Below are 27,986 nucleotides of genomic sequence, written 5' to 3' on the forward strand. Positions count from 1 at the left end.
ACATAGACAAAAGTAAACAAGATGCTGGAGGTCAGACTAGATGATCATAATGGTCCCTTCTAGCCTTAAATGTCTTTATTCTTTTTCCTGCTAACTAATAACAAAGTGATAAAAACCACTGAAATAAATGAGGGGGTTTTCTTAAGCAGGAAGTAGCCTTGTAAAGTAATGAGACTAGTACAAAATAGGCGTTGAAGTTCAATTTATAATACCAATAGCAGCACAGTGCTAAAAGGTGAAACAAAATTACACACCAAGCTTTTTTTTTTTAAAATACGTGTTGTAAAGTTATCTAAAAATAGCTTTCAAACGAGTGAAGCCCTGTAATTCATATAACTAAGACTCTCTGTTACACCATTACCACATGCAAGCTAGTAGCCTCTACTACAGTGGTTTTCAACCTTCTTCCATTGGCTGACCCCTAAAAACTTTTGAATGGAGGTGAGGACCCATTAGACATAGTCCGTGGACCACAGGTTGAAAACCACGGCTCTGCTAAATGAATTCAGAGATGTCCACTGCCGTAGAAATGTTTAAGATTCCATTGGTATGTCTTCACGAATGCCTGTTACTTTATCATTTGTGTTTTACAGGCATACCTATATGTTTACATAGGAAACAGCAGAGACTTCCTTTTAAGGGTCTCCTCTGTTATTATGTAATGAACTGCCTTACGTGATGAGTCTTCCTCTTCCTTCTCCATGGAGCATTACTAAAGCGATTATAAATGGAACCATGCTACATGTGAAACAAAAACTGATGGCTGCTTTTCTTTTTTTCTTATTTACATGTTAGTGATGACCCTTCTACAGAATTTAACCTCAAAACTCATGCAAACTCCCGGGATGTGAAAAATGCCATTGAGAAAATTCCACAGAAAGGAGGACGTTCCAATGTTGGTATGTGGCATGGGGTAGCATATCTGCAGCTCCTAGCCCAAGGAAGACCGGGGATGTAGGATCCTAGATCTAGTGGGCAAATAAGCTCCTTGCAGCACCATGGAACCAGCCTTGTCAGCTGATGATCTCATGCTTAGGAGCATGCTTCGGGCACCCTCTGATGCGTATATTGCCATCAGACTAGCAAGGGTATTAGAACTTCTCTGCCCCCTCCATTGGACTGATTTGGGGAGAAAGGAGCTAGCAAAGACCTTTTAATAACTTATGTGCATTAGTTGGTGAGATTTTGAGCCCACCTTATGTAAAAGATATTTTTTTAATTCTAGTTCCCACCCCTCTTGCCTTGGTTTGGTTTTCAGGAAAGTTTAGAGTTGTGGGGTGTCACTCTTCTCCTTCAACCTCATCAGCAGCTCCCCTGGCACATCTGAGTCTGGTGCTCTCTTTGCTCATCAGCGCTAATAAGGAGGAGCAGAGAAAGGGTGAAGTTCACCCCTTTGTTAGAACCAGGGTAGGGCATATACTTGGACCATTGCAGGTGGCTCCCCTTCGTGTTTGTGTAGCCATGTCAAGTTGCCTCTACTCTGTCTTTGCTAATGCACCCCTTCCCAGTGCTCTAGGACTGGAATTTGACCTCTAGGTCAGTGAGTAAAACTATCTCAGAGTTCAGTGTTGCCATGTCTAAAGAGACTGGTTACTGTAAACAGGATACATCCGCCTCCTATTCACTTCTCTTACAGGGAAAGCACTTTCATTTGTTAACAAAAACTTCTTTTTGGATACCAATGGAAACCGAGGTGGAGCACCCAATGTGGCCATAGTGCTGGTGGATGGATGGCCCACCGATAAGGTGGAGGAGGCCTCCAGACTGGCGAGAGAATCTGGAATCAACATTTTCTTTGTCACCATTGAAGGAGCTGATGAAAATGAAAAACAGAATGTTATTGAACCCAACTTTGTGGACAAGGTACTGAGGAATGGGCTACATGAAACTAGATCTGGGTTTACAGTGTAAAGCCTGGAGCTAGGCCTGAATGTTACTAAGATTTTCAGGGTGTTTGGATCTCATAGTTTGATTTGAGCCCATCTTGTATGATGTTGCTCTCCTCTTCTCCCTCCCCCTTTTTTTTCCTTCTTATGGTTATGGCTTCCCTATAAGAAATGCCGTAGGATCTAACATTTGAATGTTGAATAGCAATGGGCAGCAATGCTCTTGTCATGGATTCATAATTCTATTTATTTGTCTCAGGTTTGAGTAGGGTTACCATATTTGAACATTCAAAAAAGGAAAGGGGGTGCTTGTGCCCCCCCTCCCCAATTCCACCCCCTCCCTGCCCCATTGGACCCCTTCCCCAAATCCCAGCCCTGGCCCCACCTCCTCCCCATAGCGTGCCACGTTCCTCCTCCTCCCCCCTCCCTCCCAACCTTGCGAAACAACTGTTTCGCGGCGCAAGCACTGGGAGCTAAGGGGAAAAAGTGGGCACTCTCTCAAGTGATCAAAATTCACTTTCTTTCTCGAATGATCAACTCTTCTTTGGGGAAAAATAATAATGGCAAAATCCCAGACATTTTTAGATATTTAAAAATTCCTCCAGGACGGCAATTTAAGAACCAAAAAGCCAGACATGTCCGGGAAAATACGGATGTATGGTAACTCTAGGTTTGAGGCTTGCTATATTACATTCTGCCTATACCAGAAAAGGATTGCTGAAATGAAGAACCAGTAACATTTTTATTGGCTAAGGAATAGAGGGGAAAACTTCCTTGCAGTGAGATCTATTAAACTATGAAATAGTCTCCCAAGGAAAGTGGTGAAAACCATAGCATTTGGGACTTGTAAAGCTAGGCTGGACAAAGTGTTAGAAAACAGTCTGCGAGCCACAATTCTGCGCTGGCAGGCAAATGTGGACAGATAACCAAACACTGTAGGTCTTTTCCATTTCTAATCCCATTTTTCTATATTCCATGAATGAGCTGAGCTACAAACAAATACCATTTTTAAGGCTGGAATTAAGGCTGTATAAAGCTTTTGTTTATATCCCTGCACTACAAAAATACCAGACCACAAAAATAAATAGCCTGCAAAAATACCTTCCCTTGAAATCACAACATTCCTAATACCATCCTTCCCCACTTGAATTCTCATATGATTATTATCTTGAACAGCTACAGTAGAAACTAGTGTTGTATATATTAAAGCATGGCTGTTGCCTCTTTTAATGAAATAATTTCTGTTGTTAGGATTTGTATGTGTTATGACATTAAAACCACATTCTGTTTCCAGTTACAAAACGCAGGTGTAAATCCGGAGTAATTCCACTGAAGCTAATGGAGTTACTCTGAGTTTACACTCGTGTAACTAACTCAAAAGTTTTTATTTGTACCTACACTGTGATTCTCCCATTCAACAAAGTCTGAGAAGCCCTTGAGTCCCATGCTAGTACTAAGGTCATAAACAACTCCCGTTTCCACAGCCAAGAGAAGGCACAATAGCCCAAAGTTAGTAAAAACAGACAACTTAAAAATGTGATTTTGAGAGGTGTTGCTGAACAGACAATTATTTGAAATGATATTAATAAATTAGGTGACACCCACAATTTTTGATCCATTGACCATCCACTACCCAGGCTAGAAACACATCAGTGGCTTAGTGAAAAGACTTCTAGCATCAATAAATCTGTCCAAGCCATGCTCCTAGAGCATTCATCAGAAAGCAACAGTTTTGACCCCTCTACTAGTTAATATTTCCAGTGTTTCCATTAACAGTTGTTAATGAGTCCTTGCAGAAGACTAAACCCTTGGGTATTATGAAAATACAATTTCTAAATTTTAAATGTCACTGAGTACAGCAGTCAATGGACATGCATAACAGGCATTCCTCAACCCTTTTGTAGATGTTATGAAGACATTTTTCTTAAATGCTACCTTCAGCATGCTTCCCATATGAAGTAATAACTATAACTCAAACTTTAGTGCCTAGGCTGCTAGGCCTGGGGCTCGGAAGAGCTCAGTTCATTTCCCTGTTCCCCCACAGACTTCCGGGGCAACCTTGTAGAAGGCCTTGTCTACACTGGCAAGTTTCTGCACAGTAAAGCAGCTTTCTGCGCTGTAACTCCCGAGGTGCACGCACTGCCACGCCACTGGGTGCGCAGAAACTGCGCAGTTACAGCACTGTAAAAAACACACCCTGACAAGAGGCGTAGAGCTTTCTGCGCCGGGGCTACAGCGCCACGGTGCCGGTGTAGACACCGTGGCGATTACAGTGATTGGCCTCCGGGAGGTGTCCCACAATGCCTGTCCTCACCTCTCTGGTCATCGGTTTGAACTCTACTGCCCTGCCCTGAGGTGACCAACTGTCAGCCCCACCCCATAAATTCCTTGGGAATATTGAAAGCCCCCTTCCTGTTTGCTCGCTGATGCGTGCAGTGGTCTCAGCGCATCTCTCCAGGTGACCATGCCTGCTCCACGCACCAGGCGATCCCCGGCTTGGAGCAATGCCGAGCTGCTGGACCTCATCAGCATTTGGGGAGAGGAGGCTGTCCAGTCCCAGCTGCGCTCCAGCCGTAGGAACTATGATACCTACAGACAGGTTTCACGATGCATGACAGAAAGGGGCCATGACCGGGACACACTGCAGTGCGGGAGCTGCGGAACGCCCACCACACGGCGCGGGAGGCAAACTGCCGCTCTGGTGCTGCGCCCACGAGTGGCCGGTTCTACAAAGAGCTGGACACGATATGCAGTGGCGACCCCACCTCCACTGTGAAGACCACTGTGGATACTTCGGTAGCTCGCGTGCCAGTCGAGAGCGGACCGAGCAGGAGGAGGAAATCTTGGACAAAGATGTGGAGGGGGAGGGGGACCCAGAGGCAGAGGATGACTCGGAGGTCAGAGATGCATGCAGCCTGGAGCTATTTTCTACCGCGGGGGAGCCTAGCCAGTCACAGCTGTCAGATCTTGGCAAAGCGCAATCAGTAGAGGAGGAGCCTTGTAAGTGACTTTGATTTTGGGAATCACTGAAGCAAGCTGTTGGGGGGGGGGGAAGAGGGGTGGGGGCAGAAGGCCGGCTTGTGTCCAGGGATGAGCTGCCAAAATCTTAACTGGTTCCCTCCTCACCGCACGAGGGGGTCGTTGCCCACCCGCAACCCTGGCACACTTAGGGGAGGAGGCGGAGCAGAGGAGGGGAGGGGGGCTGCCGGTGGGTGCTCTGCACCCACCGAATTTTCCCCTTGGGTGCTCATCCGAATGTTCTGCAGCCACTGCTCATTGTCCCAGACGTGCATGACGATGCGATCCCACCACTCAGTGCTGGTTTCCCCAAGCCCAAAAGCAGCGTTTCACTGTGGTCAGTGGTCAGCACCTCGGTGAATGCACCCATGGAGTCGGCGCCACTTTTGACCAGTTAAATTTAGAAGCCCTTTTAGAACCGGTTGTCCCGCGCAGAACAACTAGTTCTAACAGGGCTTCTAAATTTAACAACCGATTCTAGCGAACCGGTGGGAACCAGCTCAAGCTCACCACTGCTTGCGTCTGTATGTTGCACGTACCACCACATGCCTAGGCCAAGCGGTAGAACAGGGTGTTGATGGACTCCCTCACTTCACAGGAATCTGCCTCAGAGCTCCAGGAAACTCTCAGGGAGATACTGGGCAATCCCCGGCCACAGGTTCTTTGGCAGAGCTGCTTTGTTTCTTGCCCCATTAAGGGTAACTTTCCCCCGCCCCTGTGCCGTCACTGGGGACAGGAAGTACTATTTCTGCACATGGGCAGAAGCTGCAGTCTTGGAGAAGACCCTCCCTTGATTCCATGCTCACCCTTAGCAGTGAGATATCTTCCATAATGAACACAGCCTGTGGAAAATGTGGGGACAGTAATGATTATAAGGCCCTCCCCCCCACACACAGTGCTGGCTCTCCCCCAGAGCCACGTGCCCCATGTACAGTATGGTCCTGAAACACTGATTTCCCCTGCCCCTACAGTTACTCACCATTTTGGGGGCCCTGTGCCTCATGTGTGCTTGCCTGGGGTCAGCTAGTTAGTTATAGATATGTGAATAGTGGCTGTGGTTTAAATCAGTGGGCTGTGTGTTGCAGACAATACTGGTTCTGTAAAATGTTGCATTTTGGCTTCACGGATATGACCTTGGGAGCCCAGCCTCTCTCTTTGTCATTGCCGGCTGAAAGGCTGCGCAGAATTACAAAGTGGCCCCGAAGAACTAAAGAGGACTTTCTGCGTGACGTCACGATGCACTCCGCGACCGAAAAACAAGAATTGAAGGAGTGGCAGGACAGCGAGAAGAGGGACCTAAAGGAGAATGCGGTGCAGCAGAACGAAGCCAAACCGCGGCTCTTAAATGTTATGGAGCACCAAGCGGACACACTCCAGACGCTGCTAGCACTGCAAATGGAGCAACTACGAGCCTCAGTGGTGAAAGTGGAGTGAAGCTTTCACCCTTCCTTTCTCAAATATTATGGCGCGTACATCACACGGCTATCAGCATGGAATAGTGTCATAGGCCAGGTCCAGCCTCCCATATAGGCAGCAACAGCAGGCCTTTAAACATCCAAAAGCACACAAGTCATTCTGCACTTGCTCAGCCTGTTGTTGAACTGCTCCTTGCTGCTATCAAGGTTCCCTGTATATGGCTTCATAAGCCACAGCATTAAGGGGTCGGCAGGGTCTCCCAGGATCACAATGAGCATTTTGACATCCCCTACCAGACTTCTGGTCTGGGAAGGAAGTCCCTGCATGCAGCTTCCTCAACAGGCCACTGTTCCGAAAGATGCATGCGTCATGCACCTTTCTGGACCAGCCTGTGTTAATGTCCCTGAAACGCCCACGGTGATCCACAAACGCCTGGAGAACCATTGAGAAATACCCCTTGCCATTAATGTACTCGGTGGCTAGGTGGTCTGGTGCCAAAATTGGAATATGTGGGCCATCTATCGCACCTCTGCAGTTAGGGAATTCCATTTGTGCAAAGTCATCCACAATGTCACGCACATTGCCCAGAGTCACGGTCTTTCACAGCAGGATGCGATTAATGGCCCTGCACACTTCCGTCAACACAAGTCCAACGGTCGACTTTCTCACTCTGAACTGGTTAGTGACCAAGCCGTAGCAGTCAGGAGTAGCCAGCTTCCACAGTGCAATCGCCACGTGCTTCTCCAATGGCAGGGCAGCTCTCATTCTCGTGTCCTTGTGCCGGAGGGCTGGGGCAAGCTCATCGCACAATCCCATGAATGTGGCTTTCCTCATCCGAATGTTCTGCAGCCACTGCTCATTGTCCCAGACGTGCATGACGATGCGATCCCACCACTCAGTGCTCGTTTCCCCAAGGCCAAAAGCAGCGTTCCACTGTGGTCAGCACCTCCATGAATGCCACAAGCAATCTTGTGTCATAGCTACTACGCGTGGCAAGATCAATGTCACACTCCTCTTGCCTTTGTAGTTTAAAGAATAATTCCACGGCCGCTCATGACGTGTTTGTCAGAGCGAGAAGCATATTGGTCAACAGTGCGGGATCCATTCCTGCAGACTGAAGAGGCAGGGCGCGCAGTACACAAACCGTTGAAAGATGGCGCCAAATGCAGACGGAAGCACAGGGATTGCTGGGATCCGAAGCAATGCATCACGGGGCATTGGGACAGGACCCAGGATGCCCCGTGACCCCCTCCGTCTTCCCACAACTCTTATTGGAAGAAGAGAAAGAGGTGCTCTGTGGGATAGCTACCCAGAGTGCACTGCTCCTAATAATGCTGCAAGTGCCAAAAGTGTGAACATGCTATTGCGCAGGCAGCTGACAGTGTGAACACACAACAGCGGTTTCCCTTCAGCGCTCTCTGAGTGGCGCTGTAACTCTGCCAGTGTAGACATACCCTTAGACTCTCTGGCCTTGATCCACAAATGGACTTAAGCATTACAATGCCCAGCATCACAATGCCTAGCTTTTAGGCACCTAGAAAATCACTGGACTAACAATGGGATCCACAATTCCTGATTTAGGTGCCGACTCTCTTTATACAGTGAATGGGGAGAGAGAGACACCTCAGGATGGGATCAACAACAGCCAGCAAGCTATGCAGGGAGTAGCCTAAACTAGCCAATGGGAGATATCACTGAGGGGGGTGGGGTGTCCTAAGCCCCTCTCCTCTTACAGAGTTAGGTACCTATGTTCAGGCTGCATGCAAAACATAATTCTGTGCCTCAGTCCCCATTGGTAACATGGAAATACTACTACTTGTCTACCTCACAGGTGCATTGTGAGGATAGATAAGTACATGAGATTGTGGGATGCTCACACGTAGTACAGTAATAAGAGCCACATAGGTTCCTGAGAGAGACAGAAATAGTAGTTCTGTTTAAAATCTACTCCCTTCCTGCAAACAGCTGGAATATTAAGTCTCCAGGACTGTATCTACCTAGGTCTGTCAGGAAAGCCCACACATCCTTGAAGAAACATCATCCCATTCCTGTGGTGCTATTTGGTTCTTATAAAAGTCATTGCACCTGGGTACCACAGAGACTGATAGATACTTGGTGCAACCTAAAAATACTACATATACCGAACACACCTGGAGCTCAGCCTGCTTTTGTGAGATTTCTTCAACAGAACAAAATAAAAGCCACAAACGTCTAAATGAGAAATCATAACACATGGGCACATACTAATTATTCAGCTAATCAGGATAGGTATGTTGTCTCCATTGCTTTGTTATAAATAGATGAAACTTCTGGTTATGCTTGGAATAAGAGTGAATCCCTACAATCCACCCTATGGTGGTCTAGTCTTAAACCATTTCAGATAGGCAGCCAATACTCATGTCAATATAAAAAGTACTGCAGGGCCAATTGGCATGAAGCTGTGACATGAGGTGTGATATGCTAGATCAGCCAGGGTTCAGGAAGCAGGGTGGAAGTTAGAAATATTTTCAGAAAGCAACTTGTTCTCTGAGCCACCCCGCAAGATGATTTTGTGCACTTTCCACTGTCACTGTGCCATGAAATACATTTCCTTAATGGCATTAGCTGGGCTGTCTCCAGGATGCATTTCATTGGCTTATAGTCTTGTTTTCATTTATTTTTTAAAAGGGCAAAACTACAGTGAGGCTCTGTGACCCTGCCAGAGCCGGCATGGAAGATAGAGAGCAGAGGGCCCAAACAGGAAGGCAAAGCTGGCAAAACAAACATCATTCTGGGATGTATTAGCAGAAGTGTTGTAAGCAAGACACAAGAAGTAATTCTTCCACTCTACTCTGCACTGATTAGGCCTCAACTGGAGTATTGTGTCCAGTTCTGGGCGCCACATTTCAGGAAAGATGTGGACAAATTGGAGAAAGTCCAGAGAAGAGCAACAAAAATGATTAAAGGTCTAGAAAACATGACTTATGAAAAATGTGGGTTTGTTTAGGTTGGAGAAGAGAAGACTGAGTGGGGACCTGATAATAGTTTTCAAGTACATAAAAGGTTGTTACAAGGAGGAGGGAAAAAAAGTGTTCTCCTTAACCTCTGAGTCTCGGACAAAAAGCAAGAGGTGCGAGGGCGGTTAAATTGCAGCAAGGGCAGTTTAAGTTGGACATTAGGAAAAACTTCCCAACTGTCAGGGTGATTAAGCACTGGAATAAATTGCCTAGGGAGCTTGTGGAATCTCTGTCCTTGGAAATTTTTAAGACTAGGTTAGACAAAAACCTGTCAGGAATGGTCTACATAATACTTTGTCCTGCCATGAGTTCAGGGGGCTGGACTAGATGACCTTTTGAGATGGCTGCCAGTCCTATGATTCTATGACTTTATCTTGTGGCTGTATATGGTAGCATCAGAACATAAAAAGAGCAGCAAGGTAGAAAAAAATAAACATGGTGAGGCTATGACGTGAAGCCTAAACCGATGTGTACAGAACTAACTTAGAGCTGTTGTGAGATAGATTTGCTGACACCAAATGTACTGGGGAAGACACTACTACAGAAACAGTTGAACCCTCTTTTCAGGTAGACGATGAAGAGCAGACACACAATCTGGCTCATCAAATGACCTCAACAAGTTAGTTGGAACATTAACATCTTAAAGATTTTACATTTAAAACAATTCTGAATCTACCTCTCCTACCTACAACATACTCCACATTCCAGCCTCCTCTCTCCCTGCCCCCAGCCAGCCAGAAATCCATTCCCTCACCACAAGTTCCCAACTCCTCTTGTTAGGTCTGGAAGAGCTTCCCCCCACCTGCTCCCTATGCGCATTCAGAGTCATAACTGCTTAAGTTACTGACTAAGCTGTAAAAATGTAAGAAATTTTGCTTCCACTGCACTGGGGAGCCAACACAACCATGGCGGATTCTCCTTTAGTTTATGCATCACCAACATTTGTCTGTTGCCACATTTCTGTTTCATGATCCTGATTTCTCATTGGGATGGCATGAGCCAGAAAGAACCCAGCTTGACTCTCAGGTACCATGTCGAATTTGCAGGACTGACAGGTGGACAAAACCTCATCTTTTTACTTTTAACTGTGATCTGGAGCCATTGCCAGTCAAACAAGGAACTCCAAAAGAAGGCCACTTTGTACAGAGTATAACTCTGAACTAAATGAAGATATATGAAAATGAATTTGTAGTTATCTGAAATAACCTGTGTACAAAACCAAATTCAGAGGGTGGTGGAATTTCATATTGAATTGTTCTGACAGTTTACACTGACAGCTCCATCGCATATTTTATAAATGCCGGGGCAGGATATCCAGTGCTTTAGTTGAACACACTTTATATGAGATATAGATTTTTCTCAGAAAGGCAGCAGAATTTGGTTGTGTAATTAAATGAAATCCACATTATGCCCAATAAGTGCCTTTTTACTTTTGTATTTGCATCTCTCTGCAGGCTGTATGCAGAACAAATGGCTTCTATTCCATTAACGTGCCAAGCTGGTTCAATCTACGCAAGGTAGTCCAGACCTTGGTGAAACGGGTCTGTGACACCGCTCGGCTGGCTTGCAGCAAGACGTGTCTAAATTCAGCTGACATTGGCTTTGTAATTGATGGTTCCAGCAGCGTTGGCACTGGCAATTTCCGCACTGTCCTCCAATTTGTAGCCAACATAAGCAAAGAATTTGAGATTTCAGACACCGACACCCGTATTGGAGCTGTGCAGTACACCTATGAGCAGAGGCTGGAGTTTGGATTTGACAAACACAGCACTAAGCAAGATGTTCTGAATGCTATTAAGCGAATCAACTACTGGAGTGGAGGGACCAGCACTGGAGCAGCCATCAACTATGCCTCTGAACAGCTCTTCAGCAAATCCAAACCCAACAAGAGGAAGATAATGGTTCTCATTACAGATGGCAGGTCTTATGATGATGTCAGAGTGCCAGCCACGACAGCTCATCAAAATGGTAAACTACTGCTATCTTCTGCTGCGGTGGCCCACTCCACCTATATACAGTAGCTTAACATGTATGGAGCTAAGGCAGTTAGAGTGGTCCTTGCATTATGGCAGTAGATGGACTTTTGGGCAGCTCACCATCCTAAGCTATAGCCTTGTTAGAGCTAATCAAGATGAAGGTGGGTGAGTAAACAGATGGGAAGCCCGTAAGAAAATAGTGTAGTCAGATTTGTCAGACAGGATGTATCTCACACGTTGCAGTGCTCAGTGGGTTTCTGTAGGCCTACAGATTCAAGAAGTGTGTGTATGAAGCTCACTTTTGCTTTCAGTGTAGGATGTTCAAACACATTCTGTGCCAGGCTTTCAGGCAACAGCCTACTACTGTCTGACACCTTTCTGCCGTTGGCAAGACCTATTCTTCAGGGCTGACACTGCCCTTCACACCTCAGCCTGTATAAGTGGTTCAATTCTTGTTGGACGCTCACATAGAGGCCGTAAAATAAGCAGCAATGGGACATGGAGAATTTTCCTGGCACAGAAGAAACATAGGTCTGATGTATGTGAGTCTATGCAGCTCCTTTCAGAGACCCCAGTGTAGGCATTGTATTGAGGGTGGGAGGGACATTAACTGTAACACTCAGTTTCAGAGCCTGCTGTACATAAGAGCAGCCCATTGGCTGCACCTTCTATAATGTCTCTCAGAAGCCACAGCCCAGAGTCTGGTCCCTTCATTTTATGCCCTGAACATCACATTTATTGTGGGAGCAGGTTTTGTAAAATTAATTTCAAAACACACCTGGCCATTTTAAATGCTGGTTGTCTTTTCAGGGGTCATAGCTTATTCTGTTGGAATTGCATGGGCAGCCCAGGATGAACTGGAAGCCATTGCAACAGACCCGGATAAAGAACATTCCTTCTTCGTGGATGAATTTGACCACCTCTACAGATTCGTTCCTAGGATCATCCAGAACATTTGTACAGAGTTTAATTCACAACCCCGGAACTGATGAAAGTAGGCAAAGCATTATACTAACGCTGGGTCACTGGGTGTCATGCAGGAGATACACAAAATGCTATACAAGTAATGCCAGCTATGAGTCCAAGAAATACTAGAAGAGTTATTCTCTGGCATTTTTCAGTTAAAGCTGATTTCAGCTCTATTCCCTATGCATGATAAAGCTCTGTGTAGACAGGCATTTTTATTTTACCTTTTTTTCTGGCTTCAAAACTCTGACTTGGTTGGATAGACAAAGACAGTTATAACCCTTGAAAAGATAAATCAAGTGACTCAGCTTTGTAGATTGAAAATTTGTTTCCAGAAGAGAGATTTGAAAAGGTTTTTCAATGTAGATCCCAGGGACATTTTCATTTGGCCTTTGTGTATTGCAGAAGCTCTCTTTAAAGACATTCTCTATCACAGTGCTTCTCAAACTGTGGTCTGTGGACCACTGGTGATCTGTGGAACACTGCCGGTTAGAGACCAAGCTGTGTCTATCAGAGTGGTGAAGCATCTCTGTCTTCTAGCAGTGATGCTTCCTGCTAGTTGTTGTCCAGACCAGGACTCTCAGGGTTTCCAGAGATGCTTTCCAACAAAATCCAGAACACCTTTTTTTAAAACCTTGGACAGCTGTTTTATGTCTCTCTGACAGGTTTTCATTTGGTATAATTTCAAGCTGATATACTAACAGGAGAAAGAGCCAAACTGCAAAGTGACCTGGATAGATTAGAGCAGTGGGGTCTGCAGGCATTTACTGAACTTAATAAAGTTCTGCACCTATGGAGAGGAAGCAGCTGATGTACATACAAAATTGGGAACATGGAATCCAGAATCCCCACCCATTGCATTAGAGGGAGTTTATTTAGAATCTTTTCCTCTTAACGTTGTCCTATTGTCAGTGTCCAAGCACGATAGTTACTGCAAGAAGGGTCTGGGCTCAGGGAGGAGATACCATTGGAAGGGCCTCCGTCTTAAGTGGTACACAATATGAAAAAAGTTTGAGAACCACTGCGTTATCACCAAACCATTCCTCTTTTAGGTTTCACCCTGAAGTATGGATGGAGATCAATAGCATGAAGAGAAAAGATTGTTCTAGAGTTGTTTTGTTAAGGATTTAAGAGAAACACAGTCTGACTGTATTATTGGATATTATACATTGGCAAAAGCAGGACTTCCCAATGGTAGAGACACACACTGTAGATGAAGTATTTGGGGTTGGTTTTGTGTCTGTTGGTTCACAGAGTATGCTTGTCAATTGTGCTTGACCAAGCCAATTATACTATTATGATGCTGCCTTCTTAAATGAGGAACTAATCTTCAGCAAATGATGCCAGAAGTGATATATTACTGAAGTCTTGAAAGACTTGGGCTTTAGTTGGTGTCAGCTGGCATCTATTTTTTTCACCCACTAAAACTTCATAATATATGTTCATTGTTTATCACAGTTCATGGAGGGAAAGGGGAGAAGAGTTAAATATTACTTGAGAGAAACAAGACTGTTCATGAACTTCCCTGGATATTGGAATTTGTAGTCCACAATGCCCGGGGGGCGGGAGGAAAGGGTAAGAAATTAATGATGAAATATTAAATGAGTTTTTGTGGCTCAATTCTCATAGCTACTACACTTTGAATAAATAACAGGATCTGAATGCAAACATGTCATTCAAATTAATTACTACTCAAAAACATCATTAGAAATACAATCCTTCCAACCCTAATTAGCCAAAAGAAATCATTTAATCAGAGACAGAGGTGAAGGGATCTGTGCCAATCTGGAGTGATTGCCTGTAGGCATGCATTACTTCACAATACAGATACCCTGAAATAGAATTAGTAGAACAAGGAGATTATCAAGTTATTGCATTGATGAGGTTTTGCAGCCTTCCATCAGCAAAACACACACACTTCAAAGACACTTTGTACCCTCACTGGCCCAAATTCTGACACCATTCATAAACCCTGAGTAGACCAGTTTTGCGCAGGGGGTCTAACATGGGAATATGAAGTTAGGAGCAATAAGGGCAAATTTGCATGCGTTAGGACATATTTTCATTTCTTTGAACATTTTAGTCTTAAAAAATAGCAAACTTGATAAGCATTTACCATGGTGGTTTTCAAATGCTCTTCACTTATGTGTAAAAGTTCAATGACCATCCTCCATATCAAGCATGCAAGATTATTTTTCAAAAGGCAACAAGGTAAACCACTTAAAAAAACCCAAACCATAAACTTATTGAACAACTGTTTTGTATGGTGACTGAATGTCACGAGAATTTCATTGCCTAAGTCTTTGAAGTGATCCTTAAATTGTCAGATTCCCCAAAAGTGATTTTTGTTTTTGTTTTTAAATGTCTCATTTTAAGTATCTTTTTCATAAACACTGTAAATTAAAAGATAAGGGCTTATTCTACAGTTGTGGAATTACCACTGATATCAATGGGAATCCAGTGCATAGAAGAAGTGTAGATATATCCTCTTATACATTAAAAAACATTTACCTTGGACAGCAACCAAAGTACAGGTCATCTGCTGAAAAGCCCCTGCAAAGAACGTGTTGTTAAAACATGGGATAGTAAGTTATCTGTAAACCGTCTCATAAAAAGTTTTTTTTCTTGTATATTTGTTTGTGAAGAAAGCAGAGTTCCTTTTGTAACACGTCTGAGCTACTTTAAGAGCTTTTCATAATACAAGTTGCTAAACCTTTTGCAATAAAAAACATAAAAGGTGTATGCAGTACAGCTTGCATATGGAAGACAATATTTTAAAACTGTACATCCAAATATTGTTACTGCATTTTAGTTTTTAAAATGCAAATAAGGGTTTCCTAAAAATAGAGACACCATCAAGGTCAGCAAGACCTAAGGTGTTAAAATAAAAAGGTTTCTGTGCTTTCATGTTGAACATACCTGGCTGAATTACTGCAAATCTTGCAAAGATCCATGGAAGGGGAAGTCAACTCCAAGCTGTGTAAACTAGCAGAATTTGATACGCTGCACCCGAGATGGAGGTTGATGTCAGGACAGAGGGAACAAGGGGTGAAACATGTCTCACATAGCGCCTGAGGATCTTTAGGACACATCCGTGTGAAAGCTGTGGACCTCCGAGACCTGAATGGTGTGGAAACCCCCATGGTTTCCAAGTGGGTGGCTATGACACATTTGACTCCATTGCTGCAATGAAACCGTGTATGGCTAAAAGCTAAGTGTTACTAGATAAACTAGACACCCATGTAGAGCTGGGATAAGAGCCTCAGGGCCAGTTGTCAAAGATATTTAGGTATCTAACTCCCATTAAGTCACCTAACTACCTTTAAAAATCTAGCCCTTAGTGTCTCAGCTCCAAAAGCACAGGATCTGTCATCTGATCTGAAGGAAAACTCCCTTAGCTGATAGCAGCAGCTCCTTATCCTTTTGTGAGCTAGCCACTAGAGATCATAACTCATGCATGTAACCAGTACCTTAGTGATATATATGCTTTCTGCAGCCTTGCTGACTGGGCTCACTGAGTACACAGTAGCAACTAATGGTGGGCTTAGCAGCATTAGGTGCCACAGCAGCTAGACAGACAATCTCCCAGAACATAAAGAAATCACCTGGGAATAGCTTGGTCCCAATAGATGTGTTTACTAATTACATGCACACACGCAAGGCCTCACTATAGCATACATCTGGTCTGCCTGACTGCCGGTGGCTTCTACCACCATGGTGAGTGCCACTGAAAAGCTCACCAACTTTTTAAAAGGGATACTACCCTGTTCCTATGGACGGCACAGGGGGACCTGCTGCTCCCCCTTCCCATGCACACCAGCCACACTCACCTAATACCTCATGTCCCCCACCAGGACTTGCCACAGCAAATACTTGATATGAAACCGAGATGACCTTAATAAGAGGGATCGGGTAGATTCAAGCCCTCTTATCAGAATACAATCCCAGTGTGTGTTTCAGGTGGAGGGGGGTCTGTGCAAGACTAAAAGGAGTGGTGTGCGTGTACTATGGGCACAGTTGGCTCTGGGCAGAAGTGGTTCTGTGCCTGGGGCCCATGAGAGTGATGTCCCATACAGCTCAAAGCATGTGGAGCAGACTGCCTCACTGCCCCACAAAATACCCCTTCCTTTTAATTCCTGTAGCGTGCAGCCTGGGTGGAGAAGCCACTGCTGGGCCAGAAGTGCAGATTCCTTACTGCCTCCCTTGGACTTTGTGGGGAGGGAAATGATGGTGGATCCACCACTGCCTTCCACATGGACCAGGAAGTGGGGTTGGAGATATTGGATGGGCTGGGACTCCCCGCTAACCCTTTGGCCAGTGGCCCACTGCTCTGCAGTGACCACTTGGGTGGCTGGCTGGAATGGGGAGGAGACCCCGAATTGCTGTTGCTCTGTGGGGATTCAGCTACCAAGGCTGGTGGTAAGCTTTCAGATGGGGGCCTTCGTATTCCCTATTCACTGCTTTCATATTTGGGAAAAGATCCCCACGATTGCTGCTCCTGTAAGAGACGGGCAGACCCATTTTCCCTTCTCCATGCTCATTGCAGCTCTTGCATTGTATGAAATATTGGAGTAATACATTCCCAGTGATTAGGGAAGCTTTTGGAAGTAGCTAGCCCAATAGGGGCCATGAGAAAGTCCTTTCTTCATGTCACCAGAGCATGGATCACCATAGCCAGGTCCACATCCAGAGTCTCCTGCCCAGCCTAAGTGGAAAGAAAGCATTCCTCATTACTGCTGCTATCCGAGCACCCAAAATAGTGGGGAGGGGAAGGGGGAGGACTTCCAGGCTGTGCACCACCGTAAGCCATAAAATGGACACTCTCTCTCTCAAGAGCAAGATCACGGTAACTGCTAGCTCCTTAAACAACTTCCCTCTGCCTATTAGCATCAGTTCTCTCATTTCTGGACAGAACTTGAGCCAGCTATTTTTCATTCAGGTTCTTAAATGTACCAGGCAGTGGGACAGCAGCAGTACAAAACTGTCTATGCTTGATGAGTCATCTACATGGCTGATGGCATTATTTATAGCCCATAAAGTCTCATTCTCCCCATGTAGCTGTACCTACTTGTTAAACAGAACAAGTGACAGGACCGAGCCTTGGGGGACATTACAGATTTACCAATGTCCCAGCCACATTGTTTACAACTAGCTCTTAGTCATACTGAAGGGCAGGGTAGGTGGGTATGCTCTTCCTGCTTCTACAGCAGTTCATCCTTCTTTCTGGGGTCTACTAAACGTTGCCTAGATTAACTTTTAATCCTGCAATTATTAAAAAGACAGATAATTTTTGTTCCACACTTTTAAAATTTCCATTGTATACACACACTTACTACCAACCTTAACATTAATGGCATTTTTTGTTCTCATGGCCAATAAGACTATGCACCTACTACAACCATTAATAAGGGATATAAACCCTTATGCTTCGGTTCATAACGCTCTGACAGTTTGTAGTTGGCTTTGGAAGAAACTTTCCCATGTAGGCAGATTACTGCTAAATTGTACATAAGAGCATTTTACACTTTCCACTGAAACATCGGATACTGGCCATTGCTGGAGACAGGATAGGGACTAGACACACCTTTGTTCCATTCTAGCAATTCCTGTTTTCCTACAGTGGAGGGGATTGGGAAAAGTGACAATTCTCCCAGCCACTGAAAGGAGGCTCGGGCTCTTCGCTATCCTACTCTGAACTCAGAGGAAACAGGATGCGTTTGCTAACAAGTTTTTCTGTTCAATTACATACAGAATTTTATACCATTCTCTTCACTGAGCATCTGCCAGTAGTGCATTAAGCAACATGACTGACCTCTGTCCTGTGTGATTCATTCTCTATCATCCCCTCCATAGGGGGAGAATTGTGTGTACACATTTTTAAAATGTACATGCTACTGTCTGTTTATGTTAGAGAAAGTAAGGTTGAAGCACATTGTCTTACTCCCAAGATCACTGCATCACTCTGTGATAATCAACCCTCAACACAAAGGCATTTGCTCTGTTGGAATAATGTGTCTCTAACTCCCAGTGAAGACACTAAGCGCTGTGTGCATTCAGATTGCATAAGTGGTACGGTGCCACGGATGTCAAGATGGCATAGTCATAAACAACAGCATATGGAAATGTAGACCAAGTACAAAGAATGGAAAGGGAGATAATATTTGGCCCAGGAATAGAAGAACTGCTTTTGTAAAGGTCAAATTTAAAAGGAAAATTCAGATGATACTAACATGGCCCACAATGGAATGTGCTCATATACATCTGTAGGGCTCTTTTGGGGTGTCCCCACACTCTATATGCTTATATATTTCTTATGAGGCAAAAATATGGACACTACAAAATGTTGAAAAATAGTATTTATTAGCACCCAATTTACATGTACAAGTATATGATACAAATAACATTTACTTGCTGCTGCAACATTAAATAAAGCTGCTCTTAAAAACCATTGCTTATTTCTGGAAGTCCATGTGATTTTGCTCAGGCCAGAATGTGGGTACAGTATACAGATATCCCACTTCACTACTGCCATATCAATATAAATACCTACATGATTACCTCAATGTTATCTCATTTTAAATTGCACATCAATATAAGCAGATCTATATAATTTTAATGACATACTTGGCTTATCAGACAAGCAAACGTAACTTTAAACACAATTGACCCAATACGTTCTACAACCAATAGTTTCATTGCAGTTCATAAAAACAGAAAAATTAGAGAGCTCCTATTGAGATGTCCCAAAATACACAAATAGGTTTTAAACGACTGCCCTGTGACTTTTCAAATTTTGCAGTTTTGTATGTATGTCTAGGATTCTGAAAATGAATTCTGAAGCTCTGACACAATATTAAACTTTTAACTGATAATACAATGCTTTCATTCTAATACAAAAAACTTCTGGTCTGTTTGACGGTAAAAGCATCTCAAATTTTGTAGGGATTAACACAAGCAGTTAGATTTTCCCCAATGAATGCAAAATCCTTTTGACATTATAGAACATTTGCAATTTATGGATTCTTATTATTGGGAGAACTAGTTACTTTGCAAATTTAAAAAATGGATATATCACTTTTAAAATAATTAATTCACTGTGTACAAAAGAGTAGCATATACCACCAAATCAGCATGGTTATATAACTTTTACATAATCTCATACTAAACCATAGACACAAATTGACAAGCCAACAGAATTACTCAACAAATAGATATTTTCCATCTGAGCCACCATTTCACAAAGCACCTGCAGTCTGATACTGTTACACCAAAGTAGTCATTCAGGACACTCACAAGTGCGCAACATAAGAACCCCAAAGTAACATGCATGCTCAATCTTTCTCCTTGTTAATTGTTTTCAAGGATGTGTTTCAAGGATGTGTTTCCCACATTACTCTTGCACCCTTTCACTTCAATTTTCATACGAGCTACACAAAGTACAGACTTAGGAATGTGACAGCTATAGTCACTAATATTTTGTAGTCACCACCTGTAATCTGGGTTGCCAACCCTCCAGGATTGACCTGGAGTCTCCAGAAATTAAAAATTAATCTTGAATGAAAGATTATGTCATGTGAGCAAGCTTCCAGGAATATGTTCAGCCAAAATTGGCAATCCTATCTATATTTTAAAAGGGGCATTACCAAATAGCTTTGGTCCCAAATATAGTTTTTGTTTTAGGAAAAAAATGAAGTACAGGAATCAAAACAAGAAACAAACTGCATTAACAGTGAAACATATTTAAAATTACTTCAGTTTTAACTATGCGTAGTATTAGTTCCAGAGGCAAAGAAATTTCTTTGAAAGACTGTTTTAACTTGAGTGCCTCTTTAAGAAACCAATTGAAGATATTCATGCAAAATACACTGCAAGCAGTGCTGAACATGAATATCCATGTTAAGAAGTTATTATACCTATAATTAATAGAAAATATTACACTGAATAATAGTTTTATCATCCTGTATTCTTCTACAAGTTGCTGAGATGCATGATTTAAGGAAACCACTGCATGTAGTACAAGACTCCCTGTCAATCCAGTCAGGCTCCAAAGCTACAAAATGTTACTTGTTAACGTACTCTTTTTGTATTTTCAAAAGTAAATTGCTCCAGATTGCTAATGCTGAAGCGATATCCCTGAAATCTGTTTATGTTTGTTGTAAATGCTTGACTGAGATGAAATAACATAATTTTGGGAGCTCTACATTTGAAAAAACAAACTACATGTAAAGACCAAAATTTCAATGAAAGATAGAATACAAAAATAAATTCTTAATGAAAAAATGTCAGCCTGAAGTCCATCATTTATCCCTTATACAATATTTTTGGCTGCTTTTAGTAAGTAAGCCACAAAAGTAATGAATCTATTTGGTTTGGCAAGAAATTATCCCTTCCCTTTTAGAAAAGTACAAATCCAGCTGTGTAATTCTTTTTTTAACCTTTCAGCTTAAGACTCTGGTGCTAGGACCAAGGATTTCTCAGACTCTGAGCAAGTAATTTTGGGAGCCTGCAATTCAAGGTGAATGAATGCAAACAAACAGGACTTTTAGGCCTTGTCAGCACAGGGCTTTGAACAGTTTAAAATACATGCTTAAGCATGGGGTAAACATGCTTGTGGTCTTACTGTGTCATAACAAAGCTTGGCAGTGTAGACAGCGTCAAATTGGTTTAAAAAATATCACACTAGCTCCAGTAGAGACCTGCATTAAAGCATATTTTTTAATCTAGCTACAGTATGGATTGGTTTGTCCATGGCGACAAAGTATCTTTACTGAAAATAAGCGAGATTAAAACCAGGTGTGTGATGTAAAATCTTTTACTGGACCGACTTCTGTGGGTGAAAGAAAGAAGCATTCAAGCTACCCCAAGCACTTCATCAGGATCTGAAGAAAAAGTAGAAAAGAAAAAAATGTCTCTTTCACCCACAGATGTTAGTCCAGTAAAAGATATTACCTCGCCCCTTTGTCTATCCTGGGACCAACACGACTACAACGACACTGCAAACACCAGATTCGAACCCTCATTGCATCGTTCAAAGGGATTTATACTGAGAACAGAATCTTAAAGTACGGTCTTACATTGTACAGTACTTCTCAGGCTTCAAACAGACTTTAAGCAACAAAATTAAGTCAGCAGGTAGGATAAAAAAAATAATAAGAAAATTCACTAGAATCAGAAACTAAAATTAAAAATAAGTAGGTCCAAAAAAGCTTTTTCATTCTAAATAATGAAAACTCAGATGCTGTAGTCCTATAGACCTGAAATCCCACCTGTCCTTCAGGAAAAGTGTCCAAACAGGAAGTCGCTCTTAATCAATGCAATTCACCCTCCAAAGCAGGAAGTCAAAAACAGATGGGATTTTAAGGCTCCGTGAATGTATAGTTTATGGAAGAGATTCAAATGGTAAGAACAAACAAGACCATGAAAAAGGTGGCTACTCAGCAAATAGTTGTTAGTAAACAAGGAAAAGTCATCATTTCGCAAGATTTTCACTAACAGGAGCAGACCCATTGACTGAACAGGAGTACTTGCCTGAGTAAGGATCACTTAAACATAGGGGTTTGATCGGGCTCATGCCTTAATTTTTCACCACCCCTAAGCTTTCCCCATTTTCTTCCATTTCATGTCAGGCCACCCTTCAAAATTCAGTTTCCCTCCAACTACCATTTTTCTAGTTTGTAGACATACCCCACAGGCAGGCTGATGGGAAAAATGTTGTCTACTACCTTACTATTGTTACCCTTAGTCATGCTGAGTAGTACCTGACATTGCAAGGGGTTTGATTAGCAGATTACGTGCAATTTATAGTTAACAGTGTTGTTCTATAAACCTAAATCCATGTATACCACAGAAGTTATGTCACTTTTCAGTGTAGCCTCCGCCAAAAAAATACACAGCAAAAGTCAGAGTAAATGGTAAATTCTCAACTCCTTATGGGACAGGGGAACTATCCAAAACATTTGCCTCAGGGAAGAGCAATAGATTTCAAAAAATAAAACAAAAACAAAACTAAAACCTTACTACAGAGTTACTCTATGCCACTCAAGAGAGAAGTAGTTAATTTGACTGTAGCTCTGAAGCTCACCATCAGGAAAGGTCCAAGAGGTAAAATGAATTAACTATGTTACAAATTATAAATTTTCCTAACAACAATACTGTATGTTCATCTATCTTAATGTCATGGTCTGATTTTCCCTTTTTAGTAGTTGTGGCCAAATAATTTTCCATTTAGCAGCATCAAATTTCAGAATGTATTTTTAAATGTTGTATTGTAGTTAGTTTCCACAGTTATTTCCATTTTGTATTTTCCCGATTTAATGAAGAGTTCCATTTCACCTATCTGAAATATATACATGTTCATAAACTGACTCATGAAATATCTTTGAATCACTGTTCCCATTCATACCTTATTTGCATGTCAAAATAAAGAAAAAGCGGTAGCATCATTTAGTAACATGGTAAAATGGCAAAGACACTTGTGATCACACTGGAAATAAAGCAAAGTTTCCAAAGCTAAGCTTAGAATGGCATTGACAGTGCATTTATTTGTATGGAATGGATTGTTTATAATGAATTAAATGCAAAAATACCATAATTATTTATATAACATTGAGGTCGTGACCTAAATCCGCAAAATCATGGGCATTCAGAAATAAGGCTGAAAACTGGTCCTGCACTCCCTCCTTTGTGATTAAGTTCTAATCCTATCACAGTACATGAGAACAAGTCACCTATTAATATCTTTATGGCCTGATACTGCAAATTCTTACATATGTGCTTAATTTGAAGCTCATGTGTGGTCACACTGAAGTCTCTGAGGAGTGTGTCAAAGTTAGATTGGATCTTATATATGAAAAATAAATTAAAACAAAACACCATTTTATTTTCAAAGATTTTGTTATAAGATACCACAAATCTCTTGCTACCCCTTCTCTAGTGGTATGTTTTACTATTTGACCAAACTATACTTCTACTTTGGCACAAAAGGGCAAAATTTAGAATTTAAAATTGGGTCTTAAAATATCCTGCAATCAGTGATAGGCAGACTTCATACAAGTTGACATTCATTATATAAAAGTCTTTAGAAGTGCTTGAAAAAGATGCGAGATATGACGTTTATGCTTGCTAATGAATTTTTGGTTTCCTTTAGGATGGATTCTAGTAACGTGCTTGTAATCCAGTGCTCCTATCAAAAAATGATGCATGTATTTTACATTAATGCATGGTTTGTGGTTAAATGGTTGAAGTAGCTGAGAATTAGAAACATTTGGGATGAGTTCACACTGATGTATTGAAAGTAGTATGTGTTTAATTACTTTAGATTTTATTTATTGAAAAGGACAAGTTTTTATTTATGTGGAATTTGCACCTTCTACATCTATGGTTATGGTTTAATTACAAAGCTGAATACTGAACAATTACACACTTAGTAACTCAACCGTATTACGCTTGGGAATACTTAAGCTGTAACATTACTTTAATCACACACTGCATCCTAAAAAACAACTATAGGAAATGAAGTTTATTTCTAATAAATTTGTTAGTCTCTAAGGTGCCACAAGTATTCCTGTTCTTTTTGCGGATACAGACTAACACGGCTGCTACTCTAAACCTTTCTAAAGAAAATGTTTTTTTATTGAATGAATTAAACTTAAATGTGATCTGAAAATCACGGTAGTCCTAGGTAACTTTTATAAACAATATAAATGAAAAAGACATTTGAACACTCTGATTAGGATTTTACTTGGCATGTCACAGAGGTTTGTCTTTAAGGTACCAAAAAAAAAAAAAAAAATGCAGTGACTAAGACACTATAAAAGTGAAGGAAATATTTCCCATAATACTTAATCCAAGGTGTGTCCCAAACGAGTCTAATCCTTTTGCACAAGAAAGTATTTTAGTCAGCCGAATCATAACCACACAAAAATAGCATATGGTTTATCTTTGTAAATTGGAAGTGAAAAGGAGGATGTTTAAGCCTATTAGATCATTTTCACCAGATAAAGGGGTTGCAGTTTCTCCTTTCAACTGGACTTTACTAAAAACAAAAATTAGTAACAGGTTAACTTACACTGAAATTTCTATGAAATAATACTACAAAATTGCCATGTGAACTTGTTGTGGAAATAGCATAATGGCAGAATGTAATGCATCACGGATATGGAAATTTTAGTGGAAATACTGCAAGGATCGGAGTTGGGTCCAATCCTATGAATATTTTCATTAGTGGCCAATACACATTAACGAAATTTACAGACTATACTGAATCGGGAGGAGCTGCACATAACTAAAGAAGAAACAACAACCTGGGAAGCAATAATGCTGAAAATTGTCTAAAGAAGATGGCAGATACAATTAAGATTTGAGTTTGCGATCTGACACAGCAGCAAAAAGGCCAATACAATTTTGGGCTGCGTGAGCAGAAGCATCACATCACAGAACACAGAGGTTAACAGACCCTCTCTACACTAGTACTGATGGCACTGCATCTGGAATGGTGTGTTCACAGTTTTGGACAGCAAGTTATGAAGAAATAAACTGACAAACTGAAAGGGCTGAAATGATCAGGGGTTGTAGAGAGTTGACTTGTAAGGAAAAAAATGAAAAGAGCTAACATGTATAGCTTGCCTAAGAGACAATTAAGGAAGGGATATGATAAGCATCTACAGATACCTTCAGGGTGTAAATACCAAGCATGGAGAGGAACTATTCAGTACAAAGGACTATAATTTGGAATAATGTGATGAAATTAAGAAAATAAATATTTAGACTGAATACCAGGTAAAACTTTCCGATAGTGAGATACCTAAGCATTGGAGTAGTCTTCCAAGGGAAGTAATGAAAGCCTAATCATTTGGGACATATATAAAACCTCACTGGTCAAAACACTATGAAAATGCACAATAGGGTAACAATCCCACTTTGTCAGGCTGATGAACTAAACTGCCTAAACAGTCTTTTCCATCCTTAACTTCTATGATGATGTTCAGATGAGCTGACAGGCTCATGCACAGTATCCTGCAGTCCCGCAAGTACGTGAGCAGATACAGTAAAAAAGACATTAACATCAATTATGAAGACCAGCACAAAAATATATACTCCACAACCTCTTTGTAAGGCTACATTTGTTTTTTTAAAGGCACCTCATCTTCTAGCTATTGCCAGCTTTAAAAGATTCACTTTTCAGTTTGAGCAAGAGCTCAACAGTAAGAATGGAACATCTTTCAATTCACATTTGACTATCCACTTTTTCTTACATTCAACTTTTAATCAGTTAGAATGACAGTCTTTAAAAACAAGCATGCTGGCCTATTAGTTTTATGTACAGCAATCTAAACACCTGTAACTATGTATTATATTTTGTAAGCAAACAGCACAACATTCATTTCATACTTATCAACATCCTTTGTATACACAAACTGAGAACTCTTAATACTAAAACATTAAAATGCACCCATGAAGTCTTCCCTTACAAGACAGATTTAATACATGTTTACAATATATATATACACATCTATAATATACATAACTTTTAGAATTTTTCAAATAAATCTTTGTAATTTCCTTTCCAAAAAGAAATAAAATAATGACACTGAAAGAACAAGTCAAGTACACAAATGACTTTTCACAAAGTTGAATGCTCAGTTTTGCAGCCAGATTTCCCCTTTTTATCATATAAAACTAAATAATTTGAGTTATTATAGTAATCTGTTTAGTGGTAAAATTCTAATGTTATTTAATGCAAATATATTGTACATCAGTATCACAAACTGAAATATCTGAATATGCTGAGCAGTAAAAGGTATTCCAGGGTATTTAACATTAAATATAATACACTGCAGGCTCAAACAGTTCAGGGCAACTTTTTATCATAAAGCAATAGAGTGACATTGAACTCCCTATGGTAATCAATGGGGAGTTCTGCCTAAGTGTGGTTCTGCTCTGAACAGTCACTCTAAAAATAGCATTGTGTCCTATGTTTACTGTGTTTCAATGACTCCTATTTCCAAAGCGTCAGTTTACAAGAAAAGATTTCTTTATTAACTTCTAGCCAAACTCAACCTGAGATTTGAGAGTCAGGCTGGGTTCTTTCCTTCTCACATCATCACCAGTAATAAAGAATCTACAGAACTAACTACACTCCACAAGTGGATCTGAGGACACCACTGCCTTAAATGGATTTACAGAAAGGTAACAACGTCTGATGGTTCCCAGTAGAATACACTCCACCTTACTCTTTCTCACCTGCGATGGCCCTTCAGGGACAACAGGACTAAAAACCACCAAACTTATTTCTGTCATGAAAGTAAACAAATATACTGAATAGTAAACTGAATATAGTGAGGGATCAGATCTGCTGAGTAAAAAGGTGCCATTTTTAAACGGTCACTTTTCACATAACCGCACTTTAAAGATCAGTGGCACAGCATGCCCCATACAGGGGGAACATCTCAAAAGTTCCAACGGTTTGAAAGTTAGGGAATCTCTCTAGAACTAGTAGAATCTTTAAAACTGGTGGAACTTTGTAAAGGCACCCACTGCATTAATCTGATAGCAAGACTCACACAGAGCACTATGAATCCACGTTTATTCTTAAAATGAAATCATGATTTTCATCCACAGTGGCACCCTTTTTTGTAGGAACGGGAAGAAATGAAGATGTGTTGGCTAAACTATGCTAGAGGTTGCTGTGGGAACTTTTATTACAATTTCTTGTGCCTGACCTCCAACAATAAACAGTATTATACATTTGAATAAATTAAATCCCTTATTACAGTATATACAGACTGTTTCAGCCTGTCTCCTTAATTGTGATTAGACTATGGCCTAAGCTTCTAGCCACTTGCTATCACATTCTTTCACAAAATTAATAAAACGTATACATTTTCTGTAAACTAAATATTTGCTGTATAACATAATAAATTGAACAAAACATTACTGCATTAATAATTTTTAAAATTTAGTAATTTTTTCCTTTTAACCAAATTTATCTTATGCTAGCAGCCAAGTGGGCTGAGATTAATTATCAGCTACTTTCCTCTAAACACCATCTAGTCATTAATACCAAAGGGATGAACAAGTGAAATTCATATGGTAGCCCAATGGGCATGTGAATGGTCACCTTTTTAGGTTACTTAATTTAAAGTATGCCGTTTATAAGATTCCTTGATGAGAAACACTTGGAAGTTCCGCTCCCCTCTCCCTGCAGCACTCAGGCCACCTATTTACTTGATCATCCCTCTAGTGTCCCACTTTATTAGCAGAGAATACAGAGACCTAGTTTCGCCCAAGGCCTGCCTGGACAAATATTCACACCCTCAGAAATAAAAGCATTTCTTTTGCTGACATTTGAAACAGAGTATCCAAGCTCTCAGCACCAGCTGAGTTCACAGAAACCTGAAGAAACCTTAATTTAGAAAAGAGCACCCTGCAAAAACTAAACCATTACAAACGTTCTCTTAATTTCAGGGTAGGAAATGAAGATTCTTGCTCATGTCTTCCTCTCTTTTGTGCATCTGGTTAAATGTACAAGAGCTAGAGCTGAAAGGGAAGCACTGTGTCATACGAAGACCTTAGCCAGAGCATCTGCTCCTGCACTGGCAATATAACATTTGGATGGGTGAAATGCCACATCATGAATAGACTCATCAAATTTTTTGCGATGAGCAGTAAATTCTTGAATACAGGTTTTGCTTTCAAGGTTCCATAAGCGAATTGAACAGTCATGACCT

The 27,986-nt window shown here is 41.5% G+C and overlaps 2 protein-coding genes across 3 annotated transcripts in view; one reads left to right on the plus strand and one right to left on the minus strand.

The window, feature by feature from the left end:
- Positions 1–15,150, plus strand: part of VIT (vitrin) — an 83,110-nt gene extending 67,960 nt beyond the window's left edge. The window contains exons 15-18 of the mRNA XM_027820464.3: positions 796–899; positions 1,637–1,863; positions 10,771–11,284; positions 12,103–15,150. Of these exons, the coding sequence (XP_027676265.2) occupies positions 796–899; positions 1,637–1,863; positions 10,771–11,284; positions 12,103–12,281 (1,024 nt within the window). The 3' untranslated portion in view covers positions 12,282–15,150. The remainder of the gene's footprint in view (positions 1–795; positions 900–1,636; positions 1,864–10,770; positions 11,285–12,102) is intronic.
- Positions 15,151–18,599: 3,449 nt separating this feature from the next.
- STRN (striatin) overlaps positions 18,600–27,986 on the minus strand; it is a 107,616-nt gene continuing 98,229 nt past the window's right edge. For both annotated transcript variants that reach the window (XM_037895432.2, XM_037895431.2), the window contains one exon: positions 18,600–27,984. In XM_037895432.2, coding sequence (XP_037751360.1) covers positions 27,815–27,984 — 170 coding nt within the window. In that variant the 3' untranslated portion in view covers positions 18,600–27,814. The remainder of the gene's footprint in view (positions 27,985–27,986) is intronic.

This window comes from Chelonia mydas, chromosome 3 (assembly GCF_015237465.2).
Source record: "Chelonia mydas isolate rCheMyd1 chromosome 3, rCheMyd1.pri.v2, whole genome shotgun sequence".
In the NCBI taxonomy this organism is placed as follows: Eukaryota; Metazoa; Chordata; order Testudines; family Cheloniidae; genus Chelonia; species Chelonia mydas.